Genomic DNA, 15,253 nt, shown 5'->3' with positions numbered 1-15,253 from the left:
CTGGATAGCATGGACATACATGTGGCCTCTAAGGGATTATCCAGTTTTCCTACACAATTATCCAAGGTGATCCTCCCACACTACCTCATCATTATATTTCTAAAGGAGGTCACAAAACAAAGTAATAACTACTGTACAGCCATTAAGAACTAATATGCCACACCTACTCTCAAACAATAAAAATTATTTCCAAAATAATGCAAAATGGTTTTTTATGTACTTCCAAGTAGCATATTACGATAATAACAATTTCCAGGATAATAGTCAGCCACAAGCAATTGGGCAATTATATCATGTTTATCACAGGCCGGTAGCAAAATATTTTATGGAAACCATCACATCTTCCATTAGCAGAAAAGTTCACCTTCCAAAACTTGATGGGTGGTGGTTTTTTGATAACTGGTTCTGCAGATTTTTGAGAGCAAGGAGCTTGTGGGTGGAAAGCAAGGAAGGATTACCTCCATAAGTAGTATGAATCATGATGTGCTACATTAATAAATAGATCCTAATAAATTAAATATAACATGAATAAATGCAAGAGCAAGCACAATAGTTCTTTAACCATTTTTCAGCGCTTCAAGCTAGTTTGTAACAACACTACAGAACAGAAGGGTCCCACAGACCTTCATGAGAACAATAATATGCCAGCAGTGCTGAAAGACCTGGGCATTCTATATGATAAACCTCAACTAGGTTTTCCCCCTTTTACCTGACTTCTGTACCACCTATTCAAATGCAAATTCTTCCAAATGAGAAAATATCCTGTTACAGGGCTCAAGGTGTGCTTGGTCACGTGTACATCTGTATGAACTGCAGCAAGCTGCTGCAGGATGTGTGAAGCCACAGTCCTGTATGGCGTTTCTTTAAGCAGCTCATTAGTAGCAGCAAGCAGCAGACTCAAAGCTGTGCCATGGACACTGCTATTTGCAACACGATGAACATCCAATTACTGGTATCCAGCTCATCAGATGAATCAGAAGTCAATTAGTAGTTTTTCCAAAGTGTACATATGTTTAGAGCTGTGTGGGAAAGAAAGGAAATTTTAGTTCTACCCTCAAATCCAGGCTGGCAGACCACCATAAGCAAAAGTGTATGTGGTGAATCTGACAGTGCCCAAGAAAAAACTTTCTTAATCCATCATCTGGCTCAAGAAATCCAAAGGCTACCTGCAACACTGCCATGTAACCTGCATAAATAATTATTACACCTGACTTTAAGAAAAGGGAGGTCTGTATCTCTCATTTTCCTGAGACAGCTGCTATTAATAATTTTTCCCATCTCTTAGATTGCCACCCTTTCCATGTGAAACTCCTGCTCATATCTTGTTAAGATCGTCTTCCCTTTAGCATAGGCAACAGGTCTGTTTGATCTAGATGGTTTACAAGCTGCATGGTTGTCTCTCCTTGCAGAGCAAATATATAAAAAATAATAAATGTAGCACAAGAACTAAGCACACAAAAAATCTCTTACGTTTTCTGTAAGAATCCAAAGTCCAGGTTTAAAATCTACACTGGCATTTTCTTCCACTGTGTGACAATAACCACAGAGTTTCAGAGATCTAAACTGCTTTTCTAACATTCAGTTCACATCCTCAAAGCTGATAAACAACTTTTCAAAATTTGTTGGCAGAGATGAAAAGGCACAGATTGTACAAGCACTCTCCTACCCCTACTCAGAATGGCATATGATTCTGCTTATAAAACACAAATTATTTATCTTCTACAGTATCTCCTTACAGAAGGGCTGAATTTTGTTGGATTTTTTTGCAGGAAGGAAATAAGAATTAGGGAGAAAATAAAAAGAATGAGAAGGAAAGAAAAACAAAGAAAAGGATTTGTATATCCTGCTCTTGGGTAAACTTAATAAAGACACATTAAGGCTCTATGTGTGGGATTAGGAAACGAGAACAATATTTTCCAAGAGAATGCCTGCTTGATGCCAACATGGTAAGAAAGCTTTTCTGTCTATAGACCTGACAAGACAACCAGGAAGAGGAGTTCATTCACTCTGATGGTCTGTGTAAGACTTAAAGGATCATTTTTTTTCCATCTCTTTTCCATCTTCAACCATGCTAGAGATTTACCTCCCAGAATACATTATATCCTTGGTGTACAGAGATAATGCGATCAAAATTTACAGGAACTATACATATGAACTGAGAGAAGTGTAAATATATGTAGTACTTTAAATTATTAAAGCCTTTTAATTCATTAATTCTGATGCCAGGAGGAAAAATAAACAAACAAAACAGTGTAGGAATAAACATCACCTTGTATTAACTGGTCAAATTTTAAAACATATGCCAATCCCAAGTAAACCAATGAAGTTTTTCTTCTACTCTCAGTACTTTGCTTTGTAGACAATACATTTAAATACCATTTTTGTTGCAGCAAGTAAAATATCAAAAATCTTCACTTATTCATCTCATACTTGGTAAATATTCAGTATTCTGATTCTGGCTTTTTTTCCACTCATTAAAAACAAAAATTAAAAACAAAAAGAAAGGGGAGAGCATTATGAAGGTATATGAAGCTAGCCCCCATTTGAAGGAAAATATAAATATGAAAGCTGCCCATATATCAAAACCTTTTTTCTTGTATTATACTTGGCAACTGAGTCCTTGGCCTCTTGAGGGCCTACTGAGAATAACTGCATCAGGATTTCACTCCTGACAGCAGCACCAGTCAAAGGATCTGCCTAAAGGAACTGCCACACAGCCAAGGGCCACAGTACTCTGTAGGTCTAGGTTACAGGTCACTGACTCTGCCAACACTATTTCTACCCTGGTTTAAGCCAAAACAAGGCTGCACTTTTAATGCAGGAAACTGAAACATGACTCCCTTCAGCATTGCATATCACTATCACAATCCTTCACAAAAACAAGAACAGGCAAATTAAAAATTAATTCTATCATTCAGCATATCAAAAATGGGAAGTTAGCTAATTTAGTTGGGCTGGTTTTGGATAGATGTTTAACCTGTTGTACAAGTAGAAAAGGCACATGCACTCACATAACCCCCAGATATATGAAGGCATAATGCCCAGCAACTGTGCATCTTATGTACTGTGATAAATCTTCAAACAGGTTTTGGATTCAGGCAGTAGGTGACAGCCAAAATGAACTACTTAGCTCCCCAAACTCTTTTAGGAATTTGATAATGTAGAACAGGCTTTTACTGAAAAAATTGTGCTTTTTACTACTCAATCTTTTTTTTGTATTCTGCATTAGTACAAAACAATGTCTCTGCAAGGATCACAGAATCATTTGTGTTGCGTATCAAAACCAGAAGCAAAGCAGATTCACACTACAAATCTTTGCTTGATCAGAGAGGGTTACAAACAGCAGCTGAGGTAAAAAAAAAAGTACTGATCAAACAGACAAACAGCACTGTGAAATAGCACAGCCATTCTGGCCACCCACTCCATGTGGTTTGGGACATGACAAACTCAACATATTTGCTAACTTTGAGTCCTGTTACTCGTGCAGGCTACATTTAAGAGAAAGAGAGTTTACCACACAGAAAGAGACAAACCACACAACCACTTTACACGTTAATCTTATCTGCTACTTCTACCTAGTCCATAATACCTCACATCATAGATATATATACACACAGCACTGCATGAATCAGCTTGGGTAGGAAGCACTACACCCATTCTCACACAGAGCCTTGCTCAAGCTAAAAAGCTCCACCTCTACCAGCATGTGTGCAGTTACAGGCATGCATGAGTATTACCAAGGGCAGCTATTGCAGATTTCATCCCACTGCATAATACAGACATTCAAGAATTACTGCTGGAAAGCCTGTAAATCTTCAGACCTGATTCCCAAATCACATATTTAACTGCCACTGCATGATGGGAAAAAGTCTTTCTATATTAATAGTGAGTTTACATCATTCAGATTTATAAATTATATAAACTACTGATTCAATTAGACTATCAGAGAACTCTTTGAAGATGTGAAATGCATCTCTAATTGGAGCTTTACAGATAGAGATAACATAGCAATGTTTTTGTAGTCTAAAATTTATGCCTCAGGTGCTTTGGTACAGTGTGGGTGCACTGGGAAGAAAGTGGGAAAAGTCACTTAAAATTAGGAGCCAAGGGAAAAAAATGAAGAAGTAGAACCATTTGAGACTATGGAAATCTAGGAGGTGTGAAACATCCTATTTATCTTCATGAGACAAAAAGTTATGATCAATAATATCAGTTTAAATACTACAAGTATTTTGGGGGTACCAAGAAAACAGTGTAGGATCACTTGCCTGCACAATTAAGAAACACAAAAGAGGCAGGAAAGCAGCTGAGAGAAAAGAGTTACATGTTTTCCACAAATCAGAAGAATCCCTGAATAAGTACGGTAACAATGGCACATGTATTTAAAGTTGACCATGAGGAAATGAATCCTCAGGAACACAGGGAAATAGGGGAATGCACAATGCTTTGGCAATTTTCTGTGAATACTGTCTCCTTCTAAAGACTCAAATGTGAAAAATTTATTTTGGGAGTAGAGCTCAAAAAAATGACACCTTTTGTACCCTACTGAGTTCTTACCAAGGAAACATACTAAATAAATACTTCTGGTATTTAAAATAAAAATAAAAACTGAGCTTCATATATCTATTAAACAGTTTTAAGCATAAATATGACCTGATATTTTACAGCTTTCCACTCCTCACAGCAAATTCACTAAAATTAATCCAGATTTTAGGTTTAGTTTGTTTTTACGTTCAGAGCAATTGGCAGCAATGTATTCAAGCCTCTTAAACTGTGTGTTCAGAAAATAAGATTTTTGAATTTGAAAGAAAATTAATCTACACACACTCGCCCAAATTGTAAGTTTATACTTCAGAGGTCTAAAGATGAAGCTAGCAGTTAACAGCTGGACAGAACATGCAAAACTTAAGATGTAGTTATACAGATTGCATGGAGTGGACAATTTTTAATATGTGAAGAATCCATGCATGATCCAAATGCAGATCACACATTCTCAGGTGAGAAAAAAACCCCTTTTTAGGCAAGTTTTATGCAAGTTTTCTATAAAATCTAGGAACTCCTAAAATGATGAACTTAGTTGTAAATCCATTCATCCATTAAGAGAAGATCATTAACATTCACAACCTGACAAGCCATTCTGCACCAAAGGAGGAGCCTGAACAGATAGAGAAGTTAATAATTCTACAAGATACTTGGGGCTGACAGTAAACTTGTTAATAAGACAATATAACTACTAATTCTAAAATGTCAGTCATGAAAAGAAGACTCAGATATTGTCAGAAGAAAACACTAATTACTGCTTCTTTATTGCTTTTACTCTTGAGGAGAAAAAATACTCACAAGTTCTTGAACAAAAATCAAATGAAGAAAACACATAATTTATGAGACTACCCCAAGCACCCTTGAAAAGAATAATTGGGAGCCTTGAGACAAGTTTCTCCTTGGTGACAAGGAAGTAGTTTTTGACAAGGCTTGTTGTATTTCAGCAAGTTCTGAATTTTTCCCCCCTCTTCAAATAAATTAAAATTGATGGCATCCTCTTGGGTAAATGAAGGAAAACTTGATATTCCCTTGTCTCAGGAGATCAGAGATCATGTCTTCCTCACAAAAAACCCCAAGCTCATTTTCAGTGAAAGTGATAGTTACACTAATATAAGAGCCTTAGCATAAAAGCTACTCTGCCACTGATTAAAGAATTTGTTATCTGTATCATCCTTAAATGGTCCTCCTAGGGTGTGTCTCTCCCACATCACAGACTTCGGGATTCCCAGAAGCAACACAACATACCTGAATTTGTTACTGCTTAGTTTACATGTCTCTATCAGATGTCTGTAAATAAGTATTAACATGTAAAATTCCAACAAAAGCAACATCAGAACCCATACACCTAAATTTCCTGGCTTCCAATACTTGGTTTTGTCTCTGTTCAGCACCCCATCTTCAAAACAAAACCAAGAGCCTTCTGATGAGTTGCTCACAGACAGGGACTTCTGAAAAGCCTTTCTTGTCCTCAAAGAAAAGAGGGCAACTATGTGAGGTTGAAACTAACTTTCTCCTAATTCTTGGTGTGTGTGTGGACAGAGATGACAGAGCCAGGGACACTGAGCTGCCAACAAAACACAAGTTTATATTTACAGAAGCCTTGAGATTAACAGGGCAGTATCTCACTGAACCAGTTACACAAGTCTGCTCACCCACTCCTCAGGCATATCTAGCAGCCAAGCCTTCTTCCTTATACACACTTCAAGAGATTCTCCTACCTTTCATTCCCAGCTCTGTCTTTCCAGGCCTTAGCTCCTTTCCCTCCTATCCAACTGGAAAAATGGTATCCTTCATCACAGGGTAATATCAACAGATCTCTTTTCTTAGCAGCAAGCAAGAGAGGCCTTCTCACCAAGTACAATTACAAAAAATGAACTGTAACCTAACAGAAAACTTTCCAAAAGCCACAAAATTCCATGGAAATGTTACTTACACTACTGTAAGAGACACAAATCAATTGAGCTCTTGAGCTCTAAAGATTTATTTTGCTTTGGTTTTTTGCATCCACATGACCACAAGCAAGACCAAAAGAGTTTTGTTTCTGTTTTATTTGTATCAAGACTGATGCAATGCTGTCTTTTCACTCAAAAGAGCACCTACTAAATAGGCAGCTATTTAAACTTTAACTCCCTTGAAAGGGTAACTAAGAACTCTCTATGCCTTAGTGCATCCTTTTCTACAGGACGGATGCCAGTCTCTACAAGCCCACCAGTAAAGCAAATAAACTATCTTAATTCATTTCCTGGAAGCTGTACACAGGATACAAATAAGCATTCACCAGGGGGTTGATTTTTGTTGTCTGGGATTTTTTTTTAAAGAAACTATGAATTATTTCAACATTCAAAACTATCAAGATAGAGAAAATGGATTGTATGCAGTACAAGAGTTAATATTTGTCTCTTGGGTTCATTTTACTGAAGGTGCTTCTGAACATAGGCTGCAAAGATAACAGGTATCAAGGGAAGTACTGGAACCAAAAAAAAGACAATTTAAGATTTCAAATAAAATCTCCAGTCAAAACATACTTTTTATGCTAAGACATTATGTGACTTGAATTAGGTAACAGGAAAAATCATCTTAAAGTGATTTTTCAGAAAAGGGATTGTGATTAAAGAAACATTGTATTCTTTATTAATAACTGTTTAGTTTGATGTACAAGAACTGCTATGATGAAAAAGAACCACAACCAAAAAAAAAAAAAAATCCACCAAGTTTCTGGTTGTGTTACAATCTGATTGGACAGAAATAGTCCAGCTATAGTATTTTATAAATGTTTTGAATTATACTGAGTCAAATATGTGACTAAGATAACAGAACACTGAACAACACAGTGTTTCAGACATTTTACTCTTGAGCTCTTGCCTGAACCCCAAGGGTCTCCACATCCATAATTTTTTTGACACAAGTTTTTAAATTGTATTTTTTTGATTGTTGAAGAGGGCAGGAAAAATTCTTGTGTTTTTCCTGGAGGTGAGTATTAAGAAAACCACTATGCAACCATATGTTAAAATACCTGGTAACACATGAAAAGAATTCACATTTCAGTTTTGTGTATATTTGGGAACATCAGTGAGTAATCTACTAAACACTACTTCTCAAGCTAAGCTCATTTTCTTAACATCTTCTATGATACCTTCCAGCCTACTGCTCTACTGAAATAAAATGCTTCTCAAAAATCAGATGGAGTATTAACAGCTTATTTCTCTTGGATGCATCTGGAGTGCTGGCAATTAACATAGACAATATGCAAAATATTCCTCCCCTCAAATACAAAGCACCTTTAAGTGAAGGTAAGAAGGCTCAGCAGCAGCTAAACTCCTCTGCAAGATCAAGCCATTTCCAGGAATGCTGGAGCATTCTTGATATTATACAGAAAATAATCTCCAAGCGCTTGTAAGGCGCTTTGAGGTATTTTAACAGCAACTATAAAAACGTATTGGCATATTAAATATTTTTCCCCAACTTTAATAAGAACTTCTAATAGGAGCATTACTTTACAGGCAAATAAACTAAAGTACAGAGAGAATACTGGATTTGTTTCTGATTGCAACACACCAATGTCATACAAAGGTCAGAACTGAGTACAGACTCCAGCATTTGATGATAAAGTTTAGTGGGCATGGCAGTGTTCAGTCAAAGGCTGGATCTTGGAGGTCTTTTCCAACCCTAATGATTGTCTAACCAGGAACCACTAGCAGGACTCCTTTCCTCCTAGATATCTACCATGTACAAAAATTATGTAGCAGAAAACACCATTTACAAAGCAATGTGACATGAAACATGACTGATCAAGAGCAAAAGAATAAAAGTCCTAAAAAATGTGCAACAAGAAGTAAAGCCAATACGTGATCTCTAAAAAGAATTGAGGTTGAAAAATATTCTTTTACGCCAGCTTCTGTAATCTAGAAAAATTTCATTTTATCTTTCATCTCAGTCAATGAAACCAGCATCTCAGATTTTTTTTTTAACTAAGTCCTGTCTCATTCACAAAGAATATCAATTGTGTTAATGAGAAAAAATAAATTCTGCATGGGCTTTATCACAGGCCCAGAAATATTCTTGGCATTTAGTCAGCATCTCAGCACACCTAAATGAAACAAACCCTCTTAATAAATCAGAAGATGAAGGACTCCAACAACAGTAATTTTTTTTATATCCTCACCAGATGGTTGACTAGGCAAAAGCTGGCTGAGGAGTTGCAACAAGAGAATGACTTCAGACACAGTATTACATGATAGCACACGATCAGATAAAGAACTCAAAGTGTAAAGGACTGCAAAAACTGGCATCAGGCACTTAGGTCACCCTACTCAGCTTCAAGAAAGTAGTAGTGAATAAACCTCAAATACTGTATGGTTCTTGGAATGGTCCCTGTGCAGGGGCAGGAGTTGGACCCAATTATCCTCATGTGTCCCTTCTAATACAGAATATTCTATGATTCTATGATAAATCTATTGCAAAAGAAGGAAATACAGAACTTGAGCCCTTCACCGTAACCCAAAACCAAAAACCCCAAAACTGCTGGTACAAAGCTAATACAGTCTCCTCTCCACAGCTATTAAAACTTTGCCCTAAAATGCTTAGATTAGCTCTCCTTAAGAAAGAATCATCTACATTTTATAGATTCAGCTGGCAATTTCTCAATCACACCATTTAGTTAGCAAACATCTCTATGTTTGCTTCACCCATTTTAATGAGCTGGGTGTTTCTGTCCCATCTCTCCAAGTTCACTCGCTTACGCACTTGGGTACCTGTTGCAATCGCTCTTGTCCTGCCTGCCATCCTCTACTCATCTCTTCCTTCTTTTCCCTTCACAGTAAGCCTTACTCTGCTGGTCACTTCTTTCATGCCAAGAAAGGAATGACCCCCTTACAGTGATCCTGTGGTGGTGACTATAACCTAAGTGCTGGTGAGTGTTAGCACCCCAAAAGAACTCCCTTACTAAGCTCAGGAGGTTGCACAGGATCAAGAAGCCGATCCTGGAATGTCTTTTCGTTTGTATTTCAAGTTGACCTTACCATAAACTCTATTTTATAGTAACATAAATCAAAGGTGAAAAAACATAAAAGTCCTCAAGTGCCCATAAAACATTCCAAACTCCTGGATTTAAGTGGCTACAGTCAGCTTCTAGAACTATTCCCAGATCTAGACTGATGTCATACATGATGCTGGTAGACAAATAAAAATTTCCTTAATTAAATTCCACCTGGAATACCAGAGAAAAAAAGAAGGCAATACAATTTCCTCACAGATTAGTGACACTCTTTGAAAACAAGGGAACTCCTCTGTACCTGAGCATTTTAGAAGGGCCTAAGGAAAACTTGATTTTCCTCCCTCAATTTGTTACAATATCTTGAAACATTTTGGAAGACAACTTAAAACAAAAGCAAACAAACAAACAAACAAAAAAGTGCAAAAAATCCCCAACCAAATTTTAAAAAAAACCAAACCAAAAAACCACTGAACAAAAAACAAAAAAACCCCCCAACAACAACAAAAAAAAAAAACACCCTAGGAAAACAATATACTGATTCTTTACTAGTGATAGGGTCATGGATCAGCTTTATTCCAATTTTACCAAACGTTCTTTAGAATAATTCTGAAACTTTTTCAAGTGATCAAAATTTTTTTTAAAGTTCCAAGATATTTTCTTGCAAAGCTGTTTTCTTCTTTTAGTAAATGGGACCATGCCTACATCTCAAAATATAACCTTGAGTCAAAAAAATACCAACCCCCACCTGCCAAAATCTTAAGAAGTACATAACTCAGATCCATTTTCTCAATCATAAAAGGAAAAAAAAAAAAACAACCCAATGCTAGCAATACAAAATATCATTAGAAAAGATCAAGTAGATCTTATATTTAAAAAACTTCTCCAAACAGGTACACAGGAGAAATCAGTGGCTGAAGTTGAATTTCCATTCCTTAAGAAACTTGTATCTTTTAGCATTTCTATTATACCAAACCAGGTAGAAGTGTTGAAGTGCCAACATGTTTAGCTATATAAAACATTTCCAAAACATTCAATTCATAAATATACAAATATTTTGTTTACACACACCATATTTCTAAACAGAACACTGTGTTATTACAGAACGAAAGCCTTTAAAGTGATTTGACATTTAACTACATCTGCTCTATGAGCTATAGGAAGCTCTAGCCGAGCAATCCTTCACTGTGTGCTGTCCCCTGTAACTGTAACAAACATCTCCTAAAAGAACGTGGCACTACAGAGTCCAGAGATTGGTCAGAACAGAAACATTGTGTCCAGAGAAAACCTTCCCAGAGAAACCTCATTCATAAGAGCACTGGGTTAGAAGGCTCATAACCTGTGAGACACAGGCATTCTAAAGATGATTGTTGGGCCAGCTGGAAATCACATTTCTGTTTTCTCACTACAAACCCACAAGGGGATCCCAACAGAGAAAACATGATGGAAGATTCTATGGCACTTCTAGTGACACCAACAAACCCCTAGTATGATATAGGAGAAGAGCAACACGCCATCAACAAATCCTTTATATCAAAGTGCTGACAAAATGGCAATCTAAAACTCACACAGGAAATAGAAAAATCTTATTCACTTTTCCAGATGGAATGATACCCACAGAACTAACATACCCTTTTCTAAAAAATAAGCCAACTAAAAAAAAATTTACAAGATTCATGTTTTAAAAGCCAAATTAAAATAAAAAAATATTTCCAGTAAAATTGTTATCCTTTTCATACTTTCTTGCCCCTCCATTAGAAAAGAAAAACAAAAAAAAAAGTGCTAAAAGTTTAGTGAAGCTCACCTTAAGTTCTACGTTTCTGTACATTTCAGGTGGAAGAACTCAAAAGAGTAATGATTGCGGGGGCTAATGAACATGACCAAAAATAGGTCACAAATAACTCTAGAGTGTACCCAACTATATTAGAAAAACATTAAATCATTCCCTTAATACATAAATGAGATGTATCATCTTCCTATAAAAGCCAAGCAAGTACTTCATACTCTGCACTCAAATCACCTCCCCTTCTCCAGGACCAATAAAAAATAGAACAAAACCCAAGGGTTGGCTGTTTCTCTTCACTAACCATGCTGGGATGAGCAAAATTACCAGAGCCGTACATTAAACAAATTGCAGGGTATTTTTAAAGCACCTAATTATGCTATTATATATCTGCATTAAAAAGTTGGCATTATGTAATGTCTTTCAAGAGATTCATCCTGAAAAATTACAGATTTATACCCCCTACATAATTTACTCACGGATTAATTTTGAAAACTCAAGCATCATATATAATCAAAATGGTACTTAATAGCATATGGCAAGAAATTTATGGGATGTTGACATACTTCACACCAGTTATTTACAAACATGACTGCAGTATTTTGCAAATTACTGTTTTCTCAAACATCTCAGATTTTTAGGTTCTGAATTATATTTTCAGAATCATATTTTTTTCTCTTCAGAATTATATTTTTCATCAAAAAGTTATGGAACAATACTGTATCTCACTTGCATACCAAATGGCAGATACTAAAAAAGTTAGGTTCATGTTGAAAAATGGGGCTTTTTTCACCTATTACCACTTGTTGTTTTTCTGGAAAAAAAAGGAAAAGAAAAAAAACCCCAAATCCCTTATTTTTTCACTAATATCTACATTTAGCATAAATGCACATAACAGCTCTTTTACAACCTCCAGTGATTTTCAGTCTTCAATGATACATTTCATTCTTTACGTCAAGCAATACATGTTTATGTCTAAATCCAAAAAGTCATGTACGATATTTACAAGAGCTCTTAAGCCTAAATTGACTTACAACCAAGAATTACTTTTGACATAAAAACAAGAAATCCAGCTGTATCTCCCAGATGAAAAGATACATTCTTTTTTTTTTTTTTTTTTCCCAGAAGAACAGCCTCAATCACATGGATACAGCTGAACTTAACTCCCAGAAGCAACTGATAGGAGCAGGATAGTATCAGATAATACTGAGCAACTAACTGGATATTAATAAATGCCTAACATAAATATATATTTCACATGGCAAAAAAAAATGCAAAGTTAAGCAGCTGCAGAAATTGAGCAGGCTGTGTTAGTAAGAAAAAATGCCCTGTACCATCTACTTACTAGCATGCTTATCTGCAAGCATTATAAGGCTGTTAGAAATATCTCTTCGCCTGTAAAAACACACCACTTTTGCTTCCACGTTTCCATTGGCAGTCTACAAAAGAAAGATAAAATCAGGTCAGAATGTATCCCTCCTCAGCTGAGTAACACAAATTAAATGCTCTCTGCTTGGAGTGTTCCTCTATCAGTAGTTCTCTCATGATCAGTCAAGCTGAAATCAATGGAATTACTCCAATAAATAAAATTTTCTTGAGAGAGGCCAGTACCAATTTCAGACCAGACAAGAGGAATAACTACAATTAGTGCTCAGAATTTCTACATTATTCAGCTGTTCAGAGATGCAATGCCAGTATCATGCTAATGTAAGAATCCTTCAGAAATTTTAGAACCTTGTGAACATTTCTTTGCAAACCAGCTTTAGACAGAAATGTATATTTCAAAGTACTCTGGCATTTTTTCAGCATGCCATTGAATATAACATTTATTGAAAAAGTCTTCTTGAGAGAATTCTGAAAGGTTTATTTGAAAAGTCACAACAGCTCCTAAAATAAAAGAGCTATTTAGTTCAATGTTGTTTTCATGACTCATTATGGGGACCATGCTCTTCAGCTTGATGATGTAAAGAATTTACTAATATTTGAAGAACTATATCCTCCTTCTTGGAGGATACAAAAGTACTTTTTTACCTTGAGTTACTTATTTAAAACTGAAAAGTATAATGTTTCAATTAAGTTTCTTACCAAAAAATACTGTCCCTGGTAGAACAATAATCAAAGCATTTTATTACACATCCACATAACTTCTCCATGTTTGCTCTATACCTTTAACACTTGAAAGCAAACTATTCACATTTAAGATGTCAGGACTACAACCTCCAACCTCTCTTTAAGAAAAAAAAACAATACATGACTCTGTTTAACCTTGCATGAGCAAGATTAAATTACAGCAGTGCAGTTTAAAGATAATAAACATTACATTCAAAACATGATTGGAATCACGTCAATTACTGTGAATAAAAAATACTCTTCTCCTATAAAAGTCCAAAATGATTTGCCATGCACAGGTTCAGAAGATGTTGTGTTGGACAGCACTAACAGTTAATGTGGCTGATGTCTGCTATGGAGTAGTGCTATGTTTCATTAATAAGAAGAAAACCACATGCAGGTCACCAATTTTTTAATCTACATTCTAACCACTGGGAAAAAAAAATCTTAATCATTATTTATACCATAAAGGGCATTTTGACAATTAACTTTTGATGTAGTGCATCAGTAAGTTTTAATACTGCTTGAGGGAAAAGTAAGAAAAAAAAAATAATACATATAGAAACGCCACACTATTCTTAGTAGTGTAAGAGTGAAGAGAAATAATCGTGCTTTCCCCAAAATGACATTTAATAGAGCCTCCATTTTTAAAGAAAATACACTCAGGATAAAGACAGAGAACACAGTCTGTATTCAAAAGCCCATTCTTCACTCACAGCTGCCAGAGCAATGAACAGCCACAGAAGTCACATATTCTGTTATTTGATCACTGAAAAGTCTCGCTGGTACCTTCCAGCTCTTTACACATCTATCTAAAAGCAGACACATTACATGATGGCTGTCATTCCAGATGGATTCACAGTGTCCTCGTCAGCCAGAGAATTAAATTCATTCATTTCCATAAGAATTCATAGAATTCGTTTGAAATTTTTTGCAGCAGAGTAATTCTGTTCACCAGGAATGAGCAGCTGGGTGTTTCCTTAGGTAACAGCACAGAATTACAGGATATCACATAGCAAGTTTTCAGTAACTGAAACATACACATAGCGAATGTCAAGGAAGTTAAAAAAAAATAAATAAAAAATAAATAAAAAACCCGACCAGAAGACCCTACCACAGGAGAAATCTTATGGGATGGAAATAATTCTCAGTTTCTGACAAGCACACTGACTGCTATCAAAGGTCAAGAAAGAATCTTAGATATTTGTACCTTGTTGAGTTCTTCAATTCTCCTAATGAGATATGGATTGCTGGAAGAATTTTCAAAATAAACATAATCTGCAAGGAAAAAAGGGAAAGTTGCTGAAACACTGAAAAATATGTAAAGACGTATCATTATTAGTGCAAAAACTTTTTCCTAAACCTAAAAGTTCTCAAAGCACTGAGATTTCTTCATGAATGTTGGGACAGGGATGTATTTCTACACTGAGATTTAGCATAATTTGTTCCTAAATTCTGGTTATAACTGCACTACACCTGCTTTAACAACCATGCTGGAAAAAAAGTTAAATGCCTTGTGTTGAAGCTTACACTGTAATCCAGTAATCCACACACTTCATAAATCTTGACAGAGAAGAAGCAACTTCTCTCAATCAACTAGGGAAGATTTAAAAAGGGAGCACTTTAGGGAGTTTCTGTATTATGGAGATTAATATTTCTGTAAGAGATGCCACTTAACATTTATTATCAGGTGATGTGGCAGTACAGTTGTCCCAATGAGTAATGTATGATATTTGTAATATTTGTAATGTATGATAATGTATTTTATGATATTTGCTCTTGTTGTCATCTCTGTCCAGTAAAATGCAAACTATATTAAGCAGCAATTG

General features: G+C 35.8%; 1 protein-coding gene across 1 annotated transcript in view; it reads right to left on the bottom strand.

Annotated features, from left to right (window-relative positions):
- Positions 1-14,702, bottom strand: part of MTA3 (metastasis associated 1 family member 3) — a 130,558-nt gene extending 115,856 nt beyond the window's left edge. The window contains exons 1-2 of the mRNA XM_017744863.1: positions 14,635-14,702; positions 12,661-12,754 (exon numbers count right to left, since the gene is read on the bottom strand). Of these exons, the coding sequence (XP_017600352.1) occupies positions 12,661-12,682 (22 nt within the window). The 5' untranslated portion in view covers positions 12,683-12,754; positions 14,635-14,702. The remainder of the gene's footprint in view (positions 1-12,660; positions 12,755-14,634) is intronic.
- Between the last annotated feature and the right edge of the window lie 551 nt (positions 14,703-15,253).

This window comes from Corvus brachyrhynchos, unplaced genomic scaffold, assembly GCF_000691975.1.
Source record: "Corvus brachyrhynchos isolate BGI_N302 unplaced genomic scaffold, ASM69197v1 scaffold258, whole genome shotgun sequence".
Taxonomy (NCBI): Eukaryota; Metazoa; Chordata; class Aves; order Passeriformes; family Corvidae; genus Corvus; species Corvus brachyrhynchos.
Note: the sequence above shows the minus strand (reverse complement) of the source record. Positions and strands in the feature narration are given on the sequence as shown.